Here is a 27,873-nt window from a genome sequence, read left to right as displayed (position 1 = left end):
GTGTGTGGTTTACCGACACATCGGTTGGGTGATAAACATTTAAGAGTACCAAGTAATTTGCATGGTTACTTCACACCTTGTTTTGTGATCCTTGGCATCCCAGTCACAAAACATGAAGGGCACACTTGAGATTGAAACATGCCATTGAAAAGTTCAATGAATCTCAAAAGATCTAGGAGTTTCAAATCCAATTAAAACTTAATTATATTTTGTTTTCATGGTGGAAATTGGTAAATCGTCATTTACCTACCTTCAACTATTTTATAACTTGGATTACGGCATCCCTCTTCCAGTTATAAATAGGTTGTTGGGTCCTAGCCTTAATATTTCATATTGGGTGTTATATTAAGGACTTTTAAATCAACTAAACTTGAATATCTCCCAAAAGATGTCTAGTTCAGACATCTATGATCTTCCCAAATCTCTTGGAACTTCACTTTCTCCACCTCCTCCAATTATTCTCCCTAACCCACAAGTTCAAGGTCACTCAAGCCCTATTAGCAAGGCAAGGTCTAGGTATGATCACATCTTAGAGATGAAATCACATATTGACAATCCGGGAGAGTTGGGTGTCAAAGTCTTGAGAAAGTTGGATGTTCAATCACTTTCTAAGTCACATAGTGAGTTCCTTTGGGACTCCTATGAAACAAACTATGACATGACCCTTAATAATCTTATCTATTTGCTTGGTGCTGCTGAATCAGCAATGATTTGGAAGGCTAGTAAAGAAAATTTGATTAGAAGATCAACTTCCCAAAACTTTATGGACATTGACAATGATGACACTGGAAATCCAGGAAATGAAACATTCTCTTCCCAATAGAAAGGGATCGGCCATAGTCAACTCAGTTGAGCAAATGGTAAAGAGAAATGCTAAGTCTGTGATATTCCCATGTACCATTATCAAAGAGCCCATATGTTAAATTGCCAAAGGAAGGGGCATTGGTTACGAAGCTGCCAAATTTACCTAAGGATGTTAAAGTCAATAAGTTTGACTCTACTTCAGGTAAAGTCCATTGTCTAACTCTGTTAAGCTCCTATTTAGAGATTCTTATTACATAATGTGACTGAGTCACATGGTGATGTTATAAGAATCAAAGGAAAAAAAACGGAGAGAAAGCTTAAGGAAAGTATATGCTGCTTCTGATCGCGAAGATGGACTTCAATCACATCAGAATTTTGAAGCTGTTACTCAGGAGTAATGACACATTGCTTAGGAATATATAACAACAAGGTTTTCATATGGATTTTAAGGATAAGTTTTTCCACAAAGTTTTTTAAAATAAAAGGAAATTTTTGATTTTATTTATTTTAAGTATCCTTACAATGGCATTTGTGAAATAAATTATTGTTTATATGATTCCATTGATGGCAATAATGGAAAATGGTTTTGATTCTTTCATTTGTGGTAATGTCTAAATTTACCAAATACAGAAAATTTCTCATCACCCAAGTTTCAATTGGACCGAAACTTGAAATCATGCAAGTTGTATAGTATGATGAATGAGAACTTTCAAGCATTAGAAAATTAAGACTAATTACTTGTTCACATGGATGTGTGAGTCAAGTAAAGGACTAAGGGATCGAGTACACAGTCATGTGCACTTGTCAAAGTCCACCACAAAAGATGGATAGGACTATTCGTCATGATTTACTAAAGTTTAGTAAATATGGTTATACTTACAGGCTTAAGTGTAATTATGATACATTGGAAAAATTTCGATGTATGGCAGAACGAATGAGAAGAATCAAATTAGGCAGAAGGATAAAAGTTTCTCAAATCTAAAAAGATGGGAGAGTACTTTAGTATCATGTTATATGATCATCTTAATGATTAAGAGACCTTATCACAATTTATCCTCTAAGTGCATTCTGATAGCTAAGATGAGGAGTTATGAATTGTTGAAGTGGTTAAATCAAGAAGATGAGTCATACTTCATTCCAAAACAATCCTTAGAGTTATTCTCTAAGATTGTAACTTGAGTGACATAACTTACATAAAGGTTTAAAAACACATGTCAAATGTAAGAGTAAAAGTGTCCTACTCTTGTACATTTGAAGTTGATAAGTTGTGATGTTTTGGATAAAACAAAAGACCAACTTAGGCCAATAGTGTGAAGTGTTTGTCTTGATAAAGAATCCGAACTGTCTTGAATATTTGACAAGAGAGTCTTATATGTCAAGAGGACAGTGGGAGTCTTAAAGGTCTTGAAAGTCTCAAGAACTAATTAAGAATAAAACTTGAGGTTCTTCACTAGCACACGACTTGAGGTTTATAACCTATCGTGTTGACATATTCTGTGCCCATTCCAGTTAAAGTTAGCTCTGCATATGAGTTCTTAGAGTTCTCAGTTGGTTGCATAACAACTTGGAAGCAATGGCAGGCCCTGTACTGCCAAGTGGCAAGAAGTTAAAATTGCATAAGTTCAGTCCATATGTGTTTGGATTTGTCATTATCCGTGTCTTGTGACTAAGGTTTTGACAAATTCATATGGGTAGGAACTTATACACCATAAAAATCTAAGTGTCATAAGGTTTCTCTCCGATTCATGAAAAATGATGGTGAGGAAACACTTCCACTAAGTAGATTTGTAAGTAGATAGTAATCTTTGCATTCTCAAAGTTGTTAGTAGGTACACTAACATGGACTTATGAGAAATAGCAAAGGTCTAAACAATTAAGACTATGATTATGGAATCCCTTTTCATAGTTCTGAAATTGTTTAGACACACCTGTGAGCTATCTAAGATAAGGTGTATGATTTTGATCAGAGTCTTATCAAAGCAATCTAGTATCAGAAATCTGAACTTTGGCAAAAAAGTCAATAACTGATTTCTGAGTACATGTCAAAGCTAGTGGGAGCATAAGTGTTATGCTAATAATCATCATGTTAGTGGGAGCATGATAATTATGTTAAGTATTGCAAGTTAGCAATGTTAATTATAGAAAACAAAAGTTTCAATTCGTGAGGTTGCAGGGGTTGAAAAAGTTGTTTTGCTATAATTAAGGGAGAGGAAATTATACTTCATTTCAATTATGAAAAGCTTAGATTGAGTTTATAATCATTCTAAAGAGGTTATATTGAGATTTTAATCACCTTTAGTCAAGAATATATATATATATATATATATATATATATATATATATATGAATGTCATGTTGGATTGGTTCAACTTAAGAAAATTCTATATATTGCGTTCTCAAAATTCAATTATGATTACGACATCCCTTTTCATAGTAAAATTTTGAGAATATGGCAAACAAAAAAAATTATTATGGCAAAAGACTGGTCTAGAACCATGTATTTATGTGAAACATCATGAATCGTGTCCCATTTACTTTGGGTACAAGATCGATTACTTGTGCTATAATATTTATTCTTTCTGAATTTTCCAAATGCCTTGGGGCATTAAGGAGGAAAATGTATAGAATTGGATATGACTAAAGTGATTAAGCAATTTTCGAGGACAATCTAAGGTTGACCAAAGATTAGTTGCTCAAGGACAGTTGGAAGTGTAGTGTGAATTTTGGAAGGGCCATATTGACATAGTCTGAAAAGTGGCAACTCTTGTTCAGAGAGTGATAGTCAAAATGGAATCTGGAAATGTTTCAAATTTAGAAATTATTCAGTTTGTGTAAGATTAGGAAACTTAATGCAAGAAGGATGTTTCCAAGGAGCTGATCTCCTTTGGAATGCTCTGTAATGGTTGTTGTCAAGTCTTTCTGACTTTGTGCATAATCATTACAAGAGGATCAATGCATATAAGTTTAGAATCTAACAGATTTCAGTAAATGGCATGAATTTGGAATTCTTGCATTTGCAGTAAGGATTTGGAACTGTGAAAAGAGGATCATTGGAGTTATGTTCAATTGATCTATATCACAAAGTAAATATCATAGATAAACATAGAGTGCATACTTGGTGTATGGCAAAGCTATTGTTTAGAAAAACATAGTGTACATGCTTGGAGCATGCGACAACTAGTGTTTTTAATTCAAGTATAAAGTTAATAAAACCGACACAATGAATAATGAGTAATCAGTATGGTGATAAATAGAAAGTGTTTTATTTATATTCATAGATTTAGATACCATATTAGATTCATTTATTCGTGTGTTTCACTTTGCATGTTTTGACTTCCATAATAACTAGGTTATTCTTCCGAAATGACTAAGTTATTCAAAACCATCCACAGTCGGTCATATGTTGGAAGTAGATATGAATCAAGACTGACATGGGTTTGCTTGTAGAGGTCCAAGTTGGTGGACAAACTTGTGCTACAACGCTCATGAGTGATCATAAGTTCTGAGTATTGGATTCAACCCACGCTCATTTGAATCACTTCATGGATTTTATCACGAGTGATCATGAGACGATAATATCTTATATTCTTCAAACCTAGAGATATGAGTTGTTACTATGAGTTGGTTATACATTGATTGCACGAAACTGCATTGGTAACTCGATGTTATAAAACGTGTGTTTGTGTATGATTCAACAAGTAGTAGAACAAGCCATATGAGTTGAAGTTTATCCATTCCTTTTATCTTCGGGATAAAAGCGATATCTGTGGGCCCCTCGATGATTTAATGATGATACATGTGAGTGCTAGGCCAAGCCAGGATTGATTTGATTTGTTCAATCAGTCAGTCGTCATGAATCGGAAATCGGGAAACAACAAATGGACAGAGAGAACGATTATAATCCATGTCTCAGTCCATATGATATCTAGAATTGAGGAATATATGATCCCTTATCTAATGGACTAGTCATTGACAAAGGTCAGAGATCATCGGCAAGGCCAGAGTTTGACGGAAGCTTGCCAGTCGGTTCTTGAAGTCATACGCAATAATAGTTTTAGACTTATCCAAGTGGGAGACTGTTGGATTAATGTCTAAGTCCATAACTATAATTGGTAAGACTTGACCCGACCCGACATGGTCCATTTGGGTTGCATGGCATCATGCATTTGGATAGACTATAATGAGAGAAATAACACTTAAGGTTTGTTAATATATTATAAGTTATAATATATTAATAAGATTATTTAATTAGTATTGATCAAGAATTAATCTAGAATTAATTAAGTGATCAAAAGAAGACTAATTAAATATATGGGTTGATTGTGTAAATCATCCATACTTATATAGTGGGCTAATGCTCCATGAATTATCTAGTTGGGCTAAAACCCATATGATGCTTCATGGATGCTCTATGGTGTTTTTGTACCCATGGATCATGGAAATGAAAGGCCATGACAATTAGGGTTTACATGGTGTAACCCTAACTATATAATGATCTTATTCTTGGAGAAAATCGGCCACTATGGGTAATAGGAGAAGGGCTAGCCGATTTTAGAAGTGTTCAAGTTTCTCTCAAGTTATTCCAAGTGTATTTGGTGTTGTGTGAACCATTTGAGGTGTCACACTTAGGGCACTAGGCACTCAAGCTTCATGAGGACATTCTACATCAAAGAGGTATGCATTCTATCTTGTTATATTCATTGTTTTGTATGTTAGATTAGGATAATACCTTGGATGTTCATATTTGCATGTATAATAGAGAAAACATAGATCCAAGGTATTTAGGGTTGCATGTACACTTAGGAGTGTTAGAATGCTCAAAACCCAACAATCACAGCCTCTACCTTGGCCGGATCTACCGAATTCCCGTTCTGGTTGACAAGGTGCCCAAGAAACTGCACCTCGCGCAACCAGAACTCACACTTGGAGAACTTAGCATATAAGCTCTCCCTCCTCAAAGTACTCAAAACCTCCCAAAAGTGCTCCTCATGCTGCTCTCGCGTCTTGGAATTGACCAAGATGTCATCGATGAAAACTATCACAGACCGATCCAGCATCGGTCTGCACACACGATTCATGAGATCCTTGAACGCGGCAGGAGCATTGGTAAGCCCGAAAGGCATCACCACAAACTCATAGTGACCGTGTCCGAAAGGAAGTCTTCTGCACATCCTCCTCTCCGACCCTCATCTGGTGGTATCCTGAACGCATATCAATCTTGGAGAACCAAGATGCTCCCTGTAGCTGGTCAAAGAGGTCATCGATCCGTGGGAGTGGGTAACGGTTCTTCACCGTCACCTTATTCAGCTCCCGATAATCTATACACATCCGATGCAACCGGTCCTTCTTCTTCACAACAGAATCGGGGCTCCCCAGGGTGAACTGCTCGGTCTAATGAACCCCTTGTCTAACAACTCCTACAGCTGTGTAGACAGCTCATGTATCTCAGGAGGAGCCAACTGATACGGTGCCTTGGCTATCGGAGCCGCACCAGGGACCAAGTCGACCCTGAACTCCACCTGTCTCTCCGTATGTATCCCAGGAAACTCCTCGGGGAATACATCGGTAAACTCTCGCACTACAGGAACATCGCCCATCGTCGCCTTTCCCGTCTCCCGGGTATCCATAACATAGGCGACATAACCTGCACAACCCTGCTGGAGGTAGCGCCTAGCCCTCGCTTCCGAACATAAGGTTGGTCCTCGTTGTGGCCTTTCGCCCTGAACCACCAGCTCTCCCCCACTAGGGGTCCTGATTCGCACTGACTGCTGCGCGCAGTCGATCACTGCCCCATTGGGGCTCAGCTAATCCATACCAATAATAACCTTGTTCCCCCGCAAAAGGTATGGAAACCAAGTCCACCAGGTAACGTTCCTCAAACAGCCACAAAACACAATCCCGGTAGACCTTTGACACTCGCTCAGACCGGTCGTCCGCAATCTCGACCTCTAGAGGGAAATCTAACATGCCTGAAGACTCACGAAACTTCTTGCTAAGCGCAAGAGAGACAAATGATCGGGTGGCACCCGAATCAAACAACATCTGAACTGGGATACCGTTCACATGGAACTATCCTAAGCAAGGCACATAATATATCAGAATCACAGCGACATAACATAAAAGCATAAATAACCATTCTGCACCCGAGCCCGATCCTGACCTGGATCCTGAACCTCCCGATCCATGTCGCGTGACCACCATTGTGAAAATAAACATACTATTGTCAGGGTCACATACACTTTCCAAGTTTCCTGGTTCCATCTAGGCTCTCCTTGACTCGAGTACGGATTCCATGCTTTCAGTAGTACGGGCCCATACTACCTTTTACATTTATCCGTACTTTCCTCAAGGATTGCTTCGACTTCGTCAAGTCCCTTTTTCCGATACCCTTTCCACTGACCTCATCCTAGGCTTCCCTAGGGCACTCTCCGACCTACTCTCTGCCATCAGCTGCACTAGGAGTCCCCACCACCTCCCCCTAACTAGCTTGCGGATATTGTTACATATCCGTTCCTTAGTTAGTTGAAGTTGACCAGAACCCCCATAACACAAAGCAAGCAGCATTCGTGCATTGAGTAACCAAACCAGGCATAACCTACACAAGCCATCCTACTGCTGACTAATCAGTCCTAGCATACAGCTCATACAACAGGCATATAAGGCATCCTTCTTAAACCCTTAGCCCTAACTAGCATGCAATTTTCAGAATCATATATCAGGAACACAAGGCATCCTCATAGATCCTTAGTCCTATTCTAACATGCAGTTCTCTGAATCAAAACCATATAACATAACATAGCAAGTATAGGTATCTTGGGGAAAACTTACTTGAGCCCGGCCGGTTGCACGCATCACACACTTCATCTTTCTTAAAATTTCTCACTTTAGATTTTAGAAAACCATTTTCCTTGTAAAAATCTTTTAGTCCCTCGGTTTGAGTCTAGACACCCCCGAGGGTGCGTCCGAATCCCTCAAACCAGGGCTCTGATACCAACTTGTAACATCCCAAAATTCAAGCCCGAAAATTTCATTTTTGAATTAATATGTTTAGTAAACATTTTACCAAAACATTGTCGATAAAACAACACCTTACAAAATCATAATGTTGTGCCTCAAACCATGACATCAAAAGTAGTGAAAATCAGAGTACAATCCCAGAAACTCAATGCGGAAACCATGTGTGTGTGTGATGCGCTGCTACACCGCCGACTCATTCCCCTTCGATGAAGAGGTACCTGAAACCAAAAACAAAACTGCAAGAACGAAGCTTAGTGATTTCCCCCATCATACCACATACCATACAATATCGTCGGTATCTTTCAACAGGTAACCTCCATCGGTATCTTTCAACCGGTAGCCATTATCAATATCTTTCAACCGGTAATCATCATCGGTATCTTTCAACCGGTAACTGCCATCGGTATCTTTCAACCAGTAACTGGGGACTATTTCACCCCTACCACTAGCATGCAACAACAGATATAAGCATACAGTCAGGCATATCCGGGTACTGACCTACCCCTAAATCCTAAAGACCACTGTCAGGGAAGCTAATTCCTACTACACACATAACATGTCATACAGTTAAATCTCATGACCAAGCACATAACCATACCAAGATAATTATCACAAAGACAATCATCTTCTAAATACCCCTTTTTGGTGGGCCGGAATTGTGGCCTTAGAGCCACCCCTATTAGAAGGTAACTCACCTCAATGTCGTGCAGTGTTTGAATTATCCTCAGCGCACAAGTCGACTCCCTTCGACTCCTCGATCCCTACACGACAACCTTCAAGTCAACACACAGCACGTGCAACCCTAAACAGGGTTAGTCCAAGTCCAGTCAAAGTCAACTTCGAGTTGACCCGACTCGCCGAGTTGGGCCGTCAACTCGTCGAGTCCCTAACCCTTAACTCGTCCTTATCCACGACTCGATTCATCGAGTTTGGCATCGACTCGACGAGTTCCTCCCTTATACGAACATCGTATGAGCCTCATCCGACTCGCCAAGTCGTATGAACTATCGTCGGGTCCTCCTTCATCTGATGAACAAGTCTTGTCCTCGACTCGCCGAGTTGTATGAACAACTCGTCGAGTTTGTCTTAAATCTTAAGGAGATTGCCTTGGACTCGCCGAGTCTAATCTAGCACTCGTCGAGTCCCATGAACTCCAGGTCTAAAATTACGTCCAATGCGTTGGGTCACTCTTTCTGTCCGGCTACAACCCTTCTAACACCCAACTGAGTTCTTTTGACCCTCGACAGATATGGGACTCAAAGTCTTGGACTCGTCGAGTCCCAGGAACGGACTCGCCGAGTCGGTCACGTCCACACTCTAAATCCTCGATTTCTGATGTACAACCTTTGATCAAAAGATAGATCCAAGCTCCTACAATCGATCTAGCACGTAAAGTTACAAACTTTACGTGCTTGCATGGGACTTTGAGCTCAAAAAGACATAAAACAAGCTCTTATGATGCATGGGACCTTTCATTGGTGCAAAAGCAGTCCCCAACTGCCTTGTGACTCCCTTAATGATGTGATTCAGAAGCTCTAACCCCCAACCATGTTTGAAATCATGGTTGGCCATCAAAAATGGCTTATAAAAGTCCTAAATCTCCCCAAAAAGGGATCTAACAAATGAAAGAGCAAGGTTACCGCTTTTTACCTTCAATAAACTGTAGAAGGTGCACAAAATCGGTTTCCCTTGGTCTTTACTTGCTTCCTCAAGCTTTTCTCCTTCCCTCTTAAGACTACAAGCCCCAAAATCCACCAACAAGGCTTAGATTGCTTCAATAACGGCTACGGTTTCAATGAGAGGTATTCTGGGAGCATAAGGGACGTTGTGGCCGACATAACATTGTTTAAATAGGGTGCAAACCTGCGGGTTAGGGTTTTTGTCCAGACAGGGTCTACTCGTCGAGTCCGGGACCCGAATCGTCGAGCCCATCACTTAAATCCCGCATCCCGTCCCGCTTCTACTTGGCGAGTTGGTCCTTCAACTCGCCAAGTCCAAGGCCAAAAATGTGAAATACTTAGAAAGAAATACGTACCAAGACCCAGGTGGTACAAATCTGGTGTTGCCTAAATTGTAGGTGATGTAATTTTACATTCTTATCCTTACTAACCCGTTTCATTTAATTAGAACGGTATTTTCCATTTTCTTTATTTCAATTAAAATTGTAAATGACTTTCTTAAAATAATTTAAATTATTGGTCCATATTCAACCATATAGCGACATAATAGTTGTCCATCCACATTATAACCTAGCTCTCTCTCTCTCTCTCTCTATATATATATATATATATATATATATATATATATATATATATATATATATATATATATATATTACACAAATGCATATGCATCCAAGTCCTAGTCACACTCACACACATGTATCTGTTCACCTTTATTGGTATAAAACACACCACCAAATAGACAAGATATCGAGTCAACCACCAACAATTATCAACTTCTTATGAGTTGTAGATTGAGAAACAAGCATTAAAACAAATTTAATGTTTGGGTGTTTGAAGGAAAGCAGAGAGATTAAACATCAAAGTTAGATAAGATTGGATTGCACCATGAAGAAGAGTATACTTCTTCCGAAGAGGCTCGCTAGGCATGCTCTAGTAATAAAACCTCGAGAAGCAACTTTGGCCATCATCGATATAACTTTTTTTTAATGAAATGCTTTCAGTTCTAAGCAATTCTTCTTACGACAGTTGAGTTGAGTTTACGAGTGAGGGAGATCAAGCTCTCTATCATGAAGGATGCAAGATCAAGGAGATGAAGGGCTAGTAAGGATGAATCTCTATAATGAAGTTTGGATGAGACTAAAATTCAAGAAATTAGTTTCGTTTAACTTGGCCATGATTTGTCTGTCCTTATTTTGTCCATGCCAAACACCATTCGCCTTAGGCCATGCCAATATGGACCGGTAGAAAAAAGTCGACCATTATTGTGTGGATTGATTCTAAAACACAACTCCAATGCCTCATGACTAGAGAAAATGCAGAGACGGACAGTCTTCGCATCTGAACAGGATGTTGTTGACATAGTGATCATAACAATGGATTATTAGGGAAATGATCTTAGGATCCCAACAACCTTCTAATGATAACTAATAAAGAAACAAAAAAATAAGTTCATATGTGGAAAACTTCAAAAACGGAGAAAGATCACAGATTCATGGGCCTTTAGAGAACGAAATTTACTAAATTATTATAGTCAGGTAGACTAATCTCTCAAATCACCCTCCAAATTACACCTGCATTCTCCAAAGTTTTGATTAACTTCTTTTAACATTTTGAAACAAGAGAAAGAAGAATCAAATACTTAAAAGCATATTTGATTGGCACACTTTAACACAAAAGCAATTAACTCCTTTTAGACCATCTGCAATACTCTCTATTATAAGTAACCCACGACTAGCCCTCCTTGAACCACCACAACCATTGGGATTTGGGATACTCTCCACTGTGTGAAAGAAGAGAGAGAACAGAAAGAAAGAAGAAAGAGAAGAAGAAGTGTGGGAGAGAAGTAGAAGACCCAACGCCTCCGAGTGGGTGTTGTTCGTTGTCATAGCCATCACAATCCACCACGGCCATAGCCAACAATGGAGACCAGGGGTGGTGTTCGTGTTCGTGGTTGGTGCCAACTTGGACAATGGAGGGCTCCGTTGATAGTATACCGGACGGTCTTATAGGCTTGAAAACCACTTTGTGTTTCCTCTTGCCATCAATGTTGGAAAAAGTTGTCGTTTTTTATTTTAGCCGATTTTAAGAGGAATATCTAGAGGCTTTAAATGAAAGTTTTAGAAAGACAATTTTGGCTCATGGGAGTGGACTAGAAAAAACATAACACAAAGGTTTTCGTTTAGTCATACCCCAAGATTTATTGATATTCTCAAGCAATTTCATTGTTTAGTTAAACCATATTCCATGGAAATTCTCAAGACATGTCATTAAGGGAATCAACTAGTTATATGATTTTTTTTAACCGACAAATATAAATATATAATCTACTCCTAAATTAATACTTAATTCCACATATGTTCACAATGAGACTTGAACCCTCGACCTCAAAGAGATAAAAGGGAGGGGGGGGGGGGGGGGGGGGGGGGAACTAATACTGCAGGGCTAGGAGCTTTTGCCTTTAGGATCCAAGTTTTCATGCTAGGGTTTTCGTTTTTTTTGAACGGCTTACACATGTATCCACTACTTTACTTCTTAATCTACACCTTTTGTCTCAAAGAGACTTGAACAATCAACATTTGGTTAAGGGGGACCTATCCGTCAACTCCTGATAGAGGCCTTTTAGGTTTAAAACTCCTCTTGTTATTTCTAAGCCATCTTACATCTAAAAAAATCTCTTGTTGGTTGGTTTCATTGGTGCAAGTCAACATCCATAATAAACAACGATAACTTGTGGCCATTTTGATAGCACTTTATTGATTGTTTTGTTTAAATAGTGCATGTTTGTTATTGGTAAGAATAAAGATCTTGCTTTTATGCAACTTTTTTCCCATTAGAGTTATTTGTGCAAGAAAAGGTCGCATGTCATTCAAACCCTTAGAAAGTTTGGTGAAACAATTGGCTCATTGGAAGTTGGAGAAGTGATACATAACTCCATAATTAAGAATCTTTTTGTTTTATGGTAGTTTGTCCTGTTTTCATTACCCTCTCCATTGTTTATATTATCTAAGGTCTAGAAAAGTGCTCCCATTTTTATATTTCACTATTTTTTTTGTATGTTATGCTTTTGTCCTTATGTTTTTGGGTCCGATTTCATATTCAATTTTCGAGTATAGAATGATTTACTCTTCAATGCTAATAAAATGATGAAGATTGTTTACTTTCAACTGGGAAAATTGTGTAATATCAGTTTCTTTTAATAACATGCCTTCCAAAATTGAAACCTGTGAGATTCAAACCATTAGCTCCCCTTGATGGTGGTTTGAAATATCGATGTTAATTGCTATAATCAGTCGTTGCTATTATGGGTAAAATTAAAGTATATGAGCACATGTTGTTCTTCCTTCTTTGCCCTTGATTTTGCTGCAAACTGGTGTTTACCTTTCTGTTTAACCTTTTATATAGGTCTAACTTGAGGCTAACCTTTCTATTTGTTAATTCTTTTTTGGGCTAACATGAGACTAGCCTTTCTACTTGTTCTTTTCTAGGTGTCTACAATTTGAGAGCATATCTCAAAATCTCAAATAATAACTTTCTTCAACCATTGGAGTATATATATATATATATATATATATATATATATATATATATATATATATATATATATAAAACTTTTTTTACTATATTGTTAACTAATTATTCATCGGTCACTTATTTATCTATTGTAACATTACTTTCTACCCTTTATCGTAATAACATTTTCATTTTGTCACCTTTAATTCAGTTGAACCTAGAACCTCTTGCTTCATGACATGATAGACCACCTAGTGTTTATTGCTGAAAGAAATCATTGGTTTATTGTTGTTGCATTTGCAAAAATGACATGATATTTGCTTTTGACTGAAAAGCAAAAGAAGGGATATGGTGAGTGGTTGAGTGTAAAATTGGAGATTGCAAAAAGTTTGTATTATTATTATTATTATTAATTTTTTTTTACTTTGAGTTGACAGTAAATAAATTAAAGATGTTTTCATGACAAATTTAAATTAGATAATTTTATGACATTTACCATGTTTTTTTTTATCATTTTATATATAGTTTATTATTATTAGTAGTAAATTATAACTAAAATAATAAAATAATAATATTTTCTTAAACATCAAACCCAATCTAAACTATTTCTTAATTCCACCTATATTTATAACAGGATCTTAAGAAGAAAAAACAACACCTAATACGGCTGGACTAGAAACTCTTTGGTATGAAGTAGTAAATTGTAAATAAAATAGTAAAACAATGATATATATATGTTATATGGAGTAGTAAAATGATAAAAGTTTTTTATATTTTTTTAGAACAGACAAATATATAATATAAAAAACACCTAACATCAAGACGATGCAAGGGAAAAAGTGCGATACAATAAAGGAAAAACAAGAAAATTACAAACAAAGAAAAAGACCAAGGTTCCAAACTCTTTATGTTTACACCAAATGAAAGTTATTGATTTTATCATCTCCACAGTATTCCCCGGTACAAAGGGATGTTTTTGAATTTTTTTTTACATTTCGTGTAGTTGGTTTTTTGCTTTTAATTAAGAAGACACGGAAATCAATAATGAAATCTTTATTGTCAGTTTATGTTTACAAAGACGTTTTGTGTTTATTTAGAGTGCTCATGTAGAGAGGTTTAAATTTATTAATTTTTCTGAACATCAAAGAAACATATGTGGCAAAATGTAAAAGAATGAGAAAAAACCAAACAAGCAAAGACAATATCCAAAGAGGGTCTAAGAAACGAGCATAATTAACTAGACAAACCAAGAAAAGCCAAGTGTTGCAAATTCCAACATGGAAGTAGAGTAACTTCTGTGATGCAAAGGTTGGAATCAGTTATTCCGTTTGAAACGGAAATGCAGAATGAGAGTAAACCAAATGACTTCTATCTACTGACAACTAAATCTTTTTATATCGCCCGATGAAAATGAGTAAAGGTGGAAAAGTGTCTTAAAATTTATACGAGAGTTAACACTTGAAAGGGAATGGCTTCATGCATTATACATAAACATCTTTTTAATATTTCAAAATATTAATATGTAGATATGATTATAAAATGGAATATTAAAAAATGCCTATATGATTTTTGAGGAATTGAGATAATAACCAAGTTTTCCTTGTTTATCAAAATGCCTGCAATGTTAGAAACAATTCAGTCGAAGTCTTTTTATTTGTTTCAACACTTTTTGAGATATGTCCTCGGATATAAATCACAAAATGGCGATGAAGCATAAGATCATGGTAGTGGAGTATGATATAGCGGAGTACCATACGAGTCGCCTTTTAAATATAACTATTTGTTTGTACTTGTGTAATCATTTCATGTTGAAATTTTTTTGTGCTTGTAGTCTTATGAGCATGACTTTTGTTTCTTATTCGGCTTACCTATATCTTATTGTATGTGATCCATGCTTTATAGCTAGTGTATGCTTTATGCTTTATTGATAGTATTTGTTACCATTAATTGTGAATTCATACAGGATGCAATCCTTCTTTTATTGCTCTCATTCTGAAAGTCAATGATGCTAAAAATGTCAAAGACTTTCGGCTCATTAATCTTATAGATTTCACTAAAAGATTATGGGTAAGATTTTGGCTAACCGTTTGGTGAAGGTGGTAGATAGGTTAGTTAGCTTAAAACAATATGCTTTTATTAGAGGAAGGCAGATTTTAGATGGTCCTTTCATCATAAATGAAATCATGTATTTATTGGATGTGCTAAACATTCCAAGGCTTATAAGTTTTATATTATAGAACCTATGCTTATATTTCAGTTAACACTATTATAGATTCAAGAAATGTAATATTTGATGAAAATCATTTTTCATCCATACCTAGACCAAAGGATATGGTTCTTAGTTCCAGTGTAACAACCAAGAAAGTTTTACATGATTCAATTGAATCTTCTGAGCTTAGAGAAGCAAAAGACAAAAAAAGCTAAATAAATTGGTAATGATTTTCAACTTTATCTAGTTGAGGGTTCTAGAGACGAGATTACAGGTCAATATTTATATTGTTTAAGTATTGAAGAAGATCCTAAAAGATATAATGATGCAACGAGATCTCAAGATGTTACTTTCTAAAAAAGAAGCAATAAATGTGAGATGGATTCTATCTTGGGAAATAGTACTTGGGTTTTTTCTGATCTTCCTCCTGTATGGAAATCTTTGGGTTGTAAATGGATATTCAAAAGGAAGATGAAATTTGATGGATCAATTGACAAGTATAAAGCTTGATTGGTTATTCAAGGTTTTAGACAAAAACATGGCATTGAATATTTGATACTTATGCTCATGTTGCTCGTATATCTACCATTAAGTTGTTGATTGCAGTGGCTGCAATTTACAATTTTGTCATTCACCAAATGGATGTTAAAACAACATTCTTGAATGGTGATTTGGAGGAAGAGGCATATATGAGACAACTAAGGGTTTTATTATTCTTGGAAATGAACACAAAGTGTGCAAGTTGGTAAAATCGTTGTATGGTTTTAAACAAGCACCAAAACAATGGCATCAAAAGTTTGATAATGTTGTCTTGTCATATGGTTTCAAGTTGAATCAATCATACAAGTATTTATATAGTAAATTTGATGAATTTGGAAAAGGAGTGATCATATGTTTATATGTAGATGATATGTTGATATTTGGTACTGACCAAAGGTAAGTTCACATGACCAAAGAGTTTTCATCATCCCAGTTCTCCATGAAGGATATGGCGGAGGCAAATGTGATTCTTGGAATAAGAATCAAACATGAGCATCAAGGAATCTCAATTTCACAGTCTCACTATATTGAGAAAGAACTTAATAAATGCAATTGTTCAGATTGTTCTCCTGTAAGTACTCCTTTTGATACAAGTGTGAAACTTATGCCTAATAACCATGAAGCAGTTTCACAACTTGAGCATTCAAAGGTCATTGGATGTTTGATGTATGGTATGACTATCATAAGGCCCAATATTTCATTTTATGTAGGAAAGCTAAGTAGGTTTACTAGCAATCCTAATACTCATCATTTATAAACAGTAAAGAAAGTGTTGAAGTATCGTAAGAAAACCATGGATTATGGTTTGACTTATGTAGGGTTTTCTTCTGTCAAAGAAGGATATTTAGATGCTAGTTCGATTACAAATATTGAGGACCAATTTTCTATAAGTGGTTATGTGTTTCTTATTGGTGGAGGTGTTATTTCATGGGCTTCTAAGAAACAAACATTCATAACAAATTCAACCATGGAATCTGAATTTGTAACCCTTATAGCTACTGGAAAAGAAGCAAAATTGTTGATGTATTTGATCTATGAAATTCCTTTGTGGCCAAAGACTATATGTAACCTCCCTAAAATACACTTATAACTTTTTTGAAATTCAAACACGTCAATTCCAAAATAAGAGTTTCAAACCACGTCAAACACAAACCAATGTATCACAGAACATCATCAAAATGTTGAAGCTGAGTTTCAGTTTTGATATTCATAACACAAAAGATAACATAGATAGATGGCATGCCCCTGAGAAGGTACATAACTCCCAATAAAGCAAGTTCATTGCCCTTCACACCTGAAGGTTATGCAACTAGACATTAAATAGCAACAGTAAAGTGTCAAACCTACAAATTAGTAAGTAATCACAACACTTAGTTATTACACGGTATTTTGTTGAAAAATAACAAAATACTTGCTTAAAAATGGTACTTATTTTGATGTTTTTAAGCAACTTTAGCAGTTGTTTAAAGTAAAATGACATATACCCTTTATCTAATTTTATTTTGTGAAAATATAATGATTTTATCAAAAATTTACACAGAGAGTGTAGTTAGGATATTCATAACGTTTTTTATATATTAATTTTAACTAATCATTATAAACATACATGAAGACACATTCTATCTTTATAAATTAATATTTTTTTTTATAAATATTTGGTTAATAATCATGATTTAAAATTATTAATAGTGTTTTGATTTCCACGGATATATATATATATATATATATATATATATATATATATATATATATATATATATATATATATATATATATATATCCTCTTTAATAAATGAAAGTTTTTTTTGCCACTTGTCACACTCCCATGCATTATGCCACATGTCATTTTGTCATAATTTTGAGATATTTATTTTCCACTTGTCAATTACTTCATTTATCATTATTGAATATATACCATTAATTTAGTTTCTATATATTAAACATACCATAATAACTATATTAATTTCAAATTTTAAATTTCAAATTTCAAATTTCAGTTTCAATTTTAAATAAATTTATAATTGAAACCTTCGTATTTAAAATTTTGTTATAATTAACACATTTAATATTCGGGTCTAACAACTAAACACATAATTTTAATTTAATTTTTTTATTTTTTTTTAATTTATACTTATTTCAAATTTCAAATTCAAATAAAACTTATTGTTTAATCATTTGTATTTAACATTTTGTTTTAATCAACCCGTATATTATACGGGTATCACAACTAGTATATATATATATATATATATATATATATATATATATATATATATATATATATATATATTATCAAAATGTTATACATCTCACCGTCTCCATCTCATATGGATAGAAAGAAAGAAAATATAGACTAATATTTAATTTGTCATCGTATAATAGCATGTTTACCCTGCTATAATATATTCTTATAATAACTAAGTGATAAAATTTCTAAAATTTTTAGTTTTAAATCGCTGTTCGTCAATCAAATGGCGACAAATTTGACACTTTTATGGTATGTTTTTGAAAATCCAAAAAATAAAAATCGAAGTGAAAAAAATGAATTCATAATTAAGCTAACAAATATTGTTGTAATTTGTGATCCACCTAGAGTTGTTGGGTTTGGTGCATATTTACTTTTGGGCATTTGCTCTGTCACGTGACATTAATGACGTGTTAGTGAATGGCTGTCTTCCTGTGTATAGTGTGCTGACGTGTCCTCCACACCAAACATACCCTCCCCCCATTCCACCACCACCTTCGTTATAACCACACTCCCACTCTCACTTCCTGCCATTTAATTTCACACATCCTCGCCGGAAATTATGGCAAAGCTACCTGTTGCCGGTAACAACAGCACCTGCGACAACCTTGAGGCAAGTATAAGCTGCTAAAACGTATCAATAGTCGCTATGCGTCTTTCATCATGTTAATATATAGTTTCTTTCTTCTCTGAGTATATAAGCTGTTTCCTTGTAATCAATTACTTTGCAGACTTGGACCTTGAGAGTTTACATCCATTGCGAAGGATGCAAGAAGAAAGTCTTCAAAGTTCTTCAGAGTATCGATGGTGATTAAATTAATCATCTTGCTCCTTCCTTTTCAATCCTCTGTTTTCAGTTTTACTCCTCGACTAATTAGGTTTTATGTGTATGTCTCCGTGATATAACTTTTCAGGAGTTTATAAGACCGAAATCGATTCACTCCAGCACAAGGCTATAGTTACTGGATCCGTCGACGGCAATACTCTCGTCCAGAAGCTTCTAAAATCTGGTAAGCACGCGGAGGTGCTGCCGGAGAGTTTTGAAGCTAGGGCGGCTGCAGATAGTGCGCCCGGAAAGTCGAAGAAGAAGAAGAACAAACAGAACAAACAGAAGGAGGACGAAACAACGCATGCTGATAACCAACATGCCGACGAAGAAAAAGAGGAATCCGAAGCTGCGACGACTGAAGGAAACGATGGCGCAAAAGAACAGGAAATAGCCCAGGTGGGTGTCGCCGCCGGTGATTGTAACGGTGGTGGTGGTGGTGGTGGTGGAAAGAAGAAAAACAAGAAAAAGAAAGGTAAAGTTGATAAAAAGGACAATAACGCACCACCAAACGGTGATACCCAAGGCCTACCTGCGGGCAATGCACCGGAGTTAATGGCAGAAAATGTAGGGGCCTCCATGGAGCAGTTAAATCTCAGCCGTCCGGGGGTATACGCGACGCCGTACGATCTACCCGCATATCAGAACTACTACCCCACTCCGGCGTACGGGGTAAGTTACAGTACAACTTACCCAAGTGCTGAATCATCATACTATACCCCACCGGTGTATGGATACGCCCAATCACATCCAACATCCGTCTATTATCCACCACCACTACCACCACCCCCGGCGTATTATCCTAGAAGCGCGTTTGATGACCATGATGACGAAAATAATGGGCAGGGGAGGGGTTGCATTATCATGTGACGCAAGAATCATTCAGTTACAATCCTTGACAAAAAGTGAACTATGTAATATAAGTTTGTTGGACATATATAAAAGTTATATATCATAGTTTGAGATACTAAATGTGATTAATTATAAATATGGTCTTAAAAGTAGTGTTGTATGGATTTTGTAAAGTATAGTCGCTGGCTGTAACTTGTAAATAATCAGTTGAAGTATAACAAACTATATAAAATAGCGCGTAAGTTTTATTCCAATTATTGTTTTGTAAAAATTTCTTGGCATAATGTCTTGTAATAATAAGCGAATTTTGCTTTCTTGTATACATTTAGTTATTACTGTAATAATAACCGAATTTTGTTTCTTGTATAGTTGTATATACTTGGTTACAATTTTTTTAATACGTTTAACATATTATTGTACATACTTACTATTTTTTTAATACATTTAACATATTATGACAATCCGTTATCATAGGTTTTGTTATATATATATATATTTAATCTTTTTTTATATTGGTATTAATTATAATCTTTAATATATTTAGTCACTAATACTTTATATTATATATACATTTTACTATTAATCCTGTATTTTTTATATATATATATATATATATATATATATATATATATATATATATATATATATATATATATATATATATATATATATATATATATATATATATATCCTAATAAATGAAGATCATTTTGCCAAATGTCATCTTCTTATTAAACTTGCACATGTAATTTTGTAATTTTTTAAATTAAATTTAAATGCCACATGTCATTAGTTGAATATGTTTATTTATTTTGAAATTTTATTTTAAATTTTTTTAATATTTAAACTTTGATATATTTTTTTAATCAACCCGTGTAATACACGGGTTTTACACCTAGTATATATATATATATATATATATATATATATATATATATATATATATATATATATATATATATATATATATATAGGAGTAGGATCAAATGAGAACACCTAAAAGGTTGAGAACGCGAGAACAGATCTGGACCATCTACGTTTTAAGATGTGTGACTATAATTAATTGTTATTTTTCTAATTATTAATACATTTAAATTTTAAATTTTAAATTAAAAAAAATTATAAAGGCTATTAAGGTAAATAAACATTACCCTAATTTTGTAAACTCCTATAATTACTCTATGTCGCTTTATTTGGTTGACCTAATCTCATATAATTAGTCATCTCACCGCCTCATCTCATAGAACATATCAGAGCCGGAGGAGGCCATAGAATCAGCGGAGAAACATTTTAATCGGTCTCTCTCTCTCTCTCTCTCTCTCTCTCTCTCCATTGAATGGCGCCGGTAGTCGGAGGAGGAGCCGCCGGAGAAACATTCCACAAAGTGAACTTCGCATGTTGCGCCTCCCATTCCTTCAATTCCAACATCAATGGGTCGACTTCACTTCAGGTATATATCCCCTTCCATCATTCACATCCGGGTTATTGCTATCTACCTCTAACATCTTTACTTTCATCCGAATCAGGAACTGAAATCGATATCACGAAGCACTAACACAGTTCAAGTCGAAAGGTTCTTATTGGGCTCATCACAGTTTCGTCTGTGATGGCAATCATCATAGTGTCCATCATGTGTTTGTGGATATGCCACAGAAAGAATATACACAAATCAGGCAAAATAGGTACCAAAAAATTAGGTAAGACGATGTAAAACTTAATAGGTTTTGACAATTTCTACAGATTCTAAACAGATTTGTTGTTTTAATTTCAAGATTCTTTGAAAGGGCTTCCATTGAGTTCATTCGTTAGCAGAACTAACAGTGTTTTCAAAACTAAAAACGAAAAGGGATCGGTGGTTGTTATGGATTATAACGTGTTAGAATCAATAACAAATAACTTCGGTGAAAGCGAGATATTAGGCGTAGGTGGATTTGGATGCGTGTATAAAGCTCGACTCGATGATAATTTGCATGTAGTTGTTAAAAGATTAGATGGTATTAATCAAGACGCCATTAAAGAATTCCAGGTTAATTATCATTATATTAAAGATTCAGACTTTAATTAATCTTTTAATTCTTGCAATTTTGTGATTAGGGTTTTCTTTTTTGCAGACGGAGGTTGATCTATTGAGTAAAATTCATCATCCGAATATCATCACCTTATTGGGATATTGGGTTCATGATGAAACCAAGCTTCTTGTTTATGAACTGATGCATAATGGATCTTTAGAAACTCAATTCCAAATCAAATTCGGTGTTTTTCAAAAATTGAGTTTCATATTCAAAGAAGGAATCAGAATTGATTTTTGATTTGAATTGTCAAACCATAGAAAGTCAAAACTGGGACCGCCATCTTAATCAGATTCATGCTAAGGGTATTTTGGGTAAGATTCCTGGTACATCCCTTGTTCATGAAACATCTCATGTTACGATTCTTATTCCTATGAAGATTGTGAAGCATTCTGGTAGTGGTAATGATGAAGTAATGAATGAGGGTTCAAATGATGATGTGAAGATGGGATCAGATAGTGGGACTGATTTGAAAATGAACCAGGGAGTTAGTTTTTTGGATCTTAAATGGGATAATGAGCCGATGATTGTTGATAATGATTCCAAATCAAAATCATCCTAGTGGTTACTATTGTCAATGATGTTAGCAAAAAGTCTTATGCTTGAATTGTTGAAGCTTCTAGCTTCGTGGTTGATCTTAACATCAAAGTTATTCCTAAAGTTGATGGGAAACCAAATGGTAAAGTTGAGCTAGAGGAGAATGAAAAATTGTATTATGTTCTATATTAATGTTAAAATGTGTATTTATTTATGAATAGCAGTGTATTCATTTCTGAATAGAAGTGTATTCATGTGTGAATGAATATATTTATTTATGATTAGAGGTATTCATTTATTCATTTGTGAATAATAGGGAACTCATTTGTTAATAGCAGTAAATTCATTTCTGAATAGCAGTGTAATCATGTGTTAATGAATGTATTTATTTATGATTAGATGTATTCTTTTTATGAAGAAAATATAATTTTTGCACTCTTTTTATTTTTCAGTTGATTAAAAAAAGGAATTAGATTACTTGTAAATTGATGTGTATTCATTTGTGATTGGAGAAGTATCAGGTTTTTTGAAAAAAAAAATCATTTGTGAATACAAATTTATTAATTTAGGGTTCGATTTCTATTCATTTTTTTGAAAAAAAATAAACCGTGAAATTAAAAGAAAAAAATTGATTTTCTTAATTTTTTTTCAGTTTTAAGATAAATTTTGGTAAAATTGTTTTTTATATTCCATTAATAATAAAAATAAAAAATTGAATATTTATTTCTTTTTTGGTAACTGCTCCTAAATTTAAGGGAATTTGATTGAATTTTATTTTATTTTAATTTAATTAAAATATACAATTACTAATATGCCCTTATATATTGATTGGTCCAGAATTGTTCTCGCGTTCTCAACCTTTTAGGTGTTCTCATTTGATCCTTTCCCTATATATATATATATATATATATATATATATATATATATATATATATATATATATATATAGGGTGAGGTTTAATAGAGAACCATAATTAACCAAGAAACCAAGAAACTATTTTTTTTTTAACTTTTAGAACTTGTTTTTTATCAAAAAAAAAAAACTAAAAATACAGAAATTCATAAATTTTTATCATTTTCCAATGATATCAAATTCGATTTTTTTTAGTCAAATTCACAATGTGAATCTTTGAAAATTCATAATGTGAATCCGGATTCACACGATGAATCCGAAAAATATTTTTCACATTCACAATGTTAGTATATGAATTTAGATATTTTTTGATTTTTTTTCGATAAAAAATAAGCTCTAGAAATTGAAAAAAAGTATTTGGTTCCTTGAAGAACCAATTATTATGGTTCTCTCTCTCTCTTTCTCTCTCTCTCTCTCTCTCTCTCTATATATATATATATATATATATATATATATATATATATATATATATATATATATATATATATATATATATATATATACACACAACATTTTTATAAATAAAAATGCACCTTTTACTATAATATTACATTGTATTTTTACGGCCACCGAGAAAAACTTCAATCATTCTATCATCAATATGCAATTATTTTCTAACTTTTGAAAATTGAAAATGACAAAATCTAAACACAGCTAGTTGTGGATAATAATCTACAACATGAAAACAAAGTAATATGGCTCTTTGTGAAGTAAAATAAAGGGATACTTCCAAGGACCAATAGCGGGTCTATCTGGAGCAAAGTTATTAGGGGCATTTATAATCTCAATCGAAAACCAGCCTTCATTTTTGCTAAAAATCATCTCCTGGTGTTTGGCAAAATATTTCTAGTATTATCTACAACCTTGATAATCTTGGTATTGATCTAAAAACTATTTTCTCTTTTAAGGTGGGTTGCGGATCTAATTTTCTGTTTTGGCAAGATCCTTGGTTGAATGATATGTCACTTCCTTCCCAATTTCCTAACATTTACGCTCTGGAGAAAAGAAAATATTGTGTTGTTTCAGATAGGCTAAATCGTTTTGGCCCCAACTGGGATTTGAAAATAGCTCCCCGTAACCATATTGAGTGATCAAAATTACATCGACTTGGTGCGATTTTTTCTAATTTTGCTCTTCCTGGTGGTTTAGATACTTGGTGGGTTAATTCAGCTTCTGATGACAGATTTCATGTATGCGATTTCAGAAGCATTATTGACGCTAAGTTTACTAAGGGTGTTGATAACCATACAACTTGGATACATCTGGTGCCCCTTAAGGTTAACACTTACGTTTAGTGGGCTTCTATGGGTCAGATTCCTTCTTAAGTGGCTTTTTCGCGAAGGGGGGGTTTGCATTCCTTCCAACAATTGTCAACTGTGTTCGTCTTCAATCTCAGAGGTCACTGATCATGTCTTGGTCAACTACAGTTATGCTCGAGAGGTCCAAAAATGGATCTTTGAGATGGTGTGGTATCTCATCCTTTCATCCGGACTCGGTGATTGATTTCATTCAGTTTGCCGCTTTTTGGGGGAATTGCCCTAAAAAAAGAAAGATCATTATGGCGATTGTCTACGGATACCTGTAGAGCATTTGGAAAGCTAGAAACGACAAAGTTTTCAACAACATTTACACTTCTCCTGCCAAGACGACGAATAATATTATTTTATTGGTGTTTAATTGGGTCAAATATAGAGGTAACTTCGATGGTTGTAATTGGTCAAAATGGTGGTGTTGTCCTTTTAGTATAATGTAATTTGTTTTTCTTATTCTCCATGCCTTCTTTCTCATTGGTGAGCTTTTGTTTTTGCTTTCTTTAATATAATTGTCATTTCAAAATTTTTTGGCTCTTTGTGAATTATCATCGGTTATGTTCTAATCTTTTTAATTTGAATCCTCAAAAATTTAAAAACAATTGAATGTGATAATAGAATGATTGAAACTTTTTTCGGTAGCTGACAAGTACTCCATCCGTCCCAATATTATTGTCCACAGACCAAAAAACACACAGATTAAGAAAAATATTAATTACCACTAACTTTATTTAATAAAATGACAGTTTTGTCCTCACTTTTCATTTAATGTTCCATTAAATGCTTAGTTGGTTAAGTAATAATGAGAGTTATTTTAGTAAAAATGTTATTTATTTTTAGAAGTGGACTATTATTTTGGGACAAACTAAAAAGGAAAGATGGACTATAATTATGATATTATTCTATAAATAAACAATATATATATATATATATATATATATATATATATATATATATATATATATAATACAAGTTAAATAATAATTATATATAATTTATACATGAAAACATAGTTTTTAATAGAAAAATAAGTATGTATACATTAAAATATATAACTATAAGTAAACAAATATTAATATGTAGATTATATATTTTATATAAATACTTATATGTGTTAATGCATAATAATATATATTTATATACGTAAGACTAATGGTAAATCAATATATATATATATATATATATATATATATATATATATATATATATATATATATATATATATATATATATATAAATAAACGATTAGTAAAATGTGCACAAAATAAAGATATGTGAGTAAATATCTTTCCTAATAAATAAAGAAATTTTTACCACATGTCATCTTCTCCTTCATTTGGACACATGACATTTTGTATAATTTTTGAATTTTCTATTTTACACTTGTCATTTTATTGTATTTTTTCATTTTATTAAATTAAAATTTTATATTTAATATGTATGGTAATATATATGTAAAATATTTATTAAAAATGGTTTATATATGTAATATGTTCAATACATTAAAACCTCATTAATTTTAATAATTCAAACTTTTTCAAATTGTTAAAATGTCATATTTAATATTTTTTTAAATAAACTAATATAATACATGAGTTTCACACCTAGTGTATAATAAAACCTATAATAACCATTTATAATAATATTAGTAAACATGTAAAAAGTGAATGGTAAAATCTATATAAAAAAAGTAATAACCAACCGGAGCAAAGTTTGTTACCATTACTAGTTATTAACCGGATTTTTTTCTTTTGTATAAAATAACAATATATTCATAAAATTATAATAAGATGTTATTTTTTGGTTAAAAACAAGATAACGTTGTCATTTTGGGTAATTGCCAAGGAAAAGGACAAAAAGAATTCCGGTTCTTTTTTATTTTGGAATATCTTCCTCGTTACTCCTCCTAAAAACGAGAATAGAGATGGAAAAGTAACACCAACATTTTTTGCATGTATTTTTCTGTAATAACAGACCTTTTTGTTACTTACTTTATTCTAAAGTATAAACAAGCTCACACATATTAACGTTTTAAATCCAAATTTATATTCATAACCTATGTATCATAAAGATAGATTGGTCTTACTCGATTAAAGATCAATATATAACTGTTTGTATACATTTAGGGAAATCAATTATGGCCAATGTGATCAAGGTCTCGCCTATGTTTGCTGTTAAAAGCTTAAATATGAGTAGTTTTGATAAAACTGGTATCCATCTTTTGGCCAAAAGCGTTTAAAGGGTGAATCTTGTTACCTATATAAAGGAGATAGAAATTTTCCTTCACAAAAGAATTAGCGTGACTCACAATATAGGTTTGATAGTCACCAGAAGAAGCAAATATAATATCTTTTAATTTTTTTTTTAAATATAAAAGATTTGGATGTATCACTGTTAGACATAATATTTCTCCAATTTAAAAGTCGTGGGTTCAAGTCTTATTAGGATACATAAGTGATATTTAAGAGTATGTTAGTTTGTCATTAAAAAAAATAAAATACAAAAAATACAAAAAACTATAAGGTCAAACAAAAATGGATCTAACATGAGTCTCATCATCCATATACATTATCATCTTCATTCAATTTAATTAAAGAATGTTCAAATTGGACCGAAACTCGTGGAATAAAGACGATGAAAGCCCCTTAATGTAGATATCACTAATGGTATATGGGGACCGACCCATACAAGGGCAAGCAAATGAAAGAACGGATGTATTAAACAAGATAAGGCAATGCCAAAATCCACAAATGGGTTGGTAGTCAATCTACTAAGTCACGCAGACTTGCAATAACACACAAACAAAATCTTCTGTATAAGATCCCTAAAGCAACATCCGAAGAATCATGGAAAAATGCAAGGTTATTTTATTAAAGGTTCTACCCTTGTAATCTTTGGACCAAAGCAAGACCCGGATAAGAAGACCATGAACCAGACATGACTTACCTATAAAATACTTAGTTTCATCTTTCTCAAGAAAGGGACTCTAATCAATCTATTCTTATAACCCCACGTCGACATCTAACTTAGGCATCAGAGAGCAATATCGGGGTCCAACCCTCTCTATGACTTTCTAACCTAACATTTGTCTAATCTATGCAATGTGACTTCCCGAGTGCTCATTAAGCGAACTTTGTAACGCCCCGATTTTCAGGTATTGAGTTAGTGTGTGAGTTCTTGATTTCAAGGGCTCCTCGACTAGTTGATTACCCTACTTGTCGAGTAGCAGCGGGTTGGCCACATATTTTAATGAGCTACTCGCCGAGTTCATGAAGGGACTCGACGAGTAGGAGTTGGCAGATGAAACCCTAAATCTCGGGGTTTTGCACCCTATTTAAAGGATCGTTGGCCTCCCC

The 27,873-nt window shown here is 33.9% G+C and overlaps 1 protein-coding gene across 1 annotated transcript; it reads left to right on the top strand.

The window, feature by feature from the left end:
* The first annotated feature begins 18,478 nt into the window (after nucleotides 1-18,478).
* LOC111896151 (heavy metal-associated isoprenylated plant protein 36) lies at nucleotides 18,479-19,942 on the top strand. The gene is made up of 3 exons (XM_023892170.3): nucleotides 18,479-18,623; nucleotides 18,742-18,817; nucleotides 18,925-19,942. The coding sequence occupies exons 1-3, from the start codon at nucleotides 18,573-18,575 to the stop codon at nucleotides 19,704-19,706; spliced, it is 909 nt and encodes a 302-aa protein (XP_023747938.1). The 5' UTR covers nucleotides 18,479-18,572; the 3' UTR covers nucleotides 19,707-19,942.
* Nucleotides 19,943-27,873: the final 7,931 nt, after the last annotated feature.

The sequence above is a fragment of the Lactuca sativa genome, chromosome 8 (genome assembly GCF_002870075.4).
Source record: "Lactuca sativa cultivar Salinas chromosome 8, Lsat_Salinas_v11, whole genome shotgun sequence".
Lineage (NCBI taxonomy): Eukaryota > Viridiplantae > Streptophyta > Magnoliopsida > Asterales > Asteraceae > Lactuca > Lactuca sativa.
The sequence above is the reverse complement of the archived record's forward strand: the minus strand, read 5'-3'. Positions and strand labels throughout refer to the sequence as shown.

Bases quoted from the DNA above. Each gene is read 5' to 3' on its own strand.
- LOC111896151 (XM_023892170.3), top strand. From the start codon at position 18,573: ATGGCAAAGCTACCTGTTGCCGGTAACAACAGCACCTGCGACAACCTT. The intron at 18,624-18,741 runs GCAAGTATAAGC...ATTACTTTGCAG, and splicing joins GCACCTGCGACAACCTTGAG to ACTTGGACCTTGAGAGTTTA. The intron at 18,818-18,924 runs GTGATTAAATTA...ATAACTTTTCAG, and splicing joins AGTTCTTCAGAGTATCGATG to GAGTTTATAAGACCGAAATC.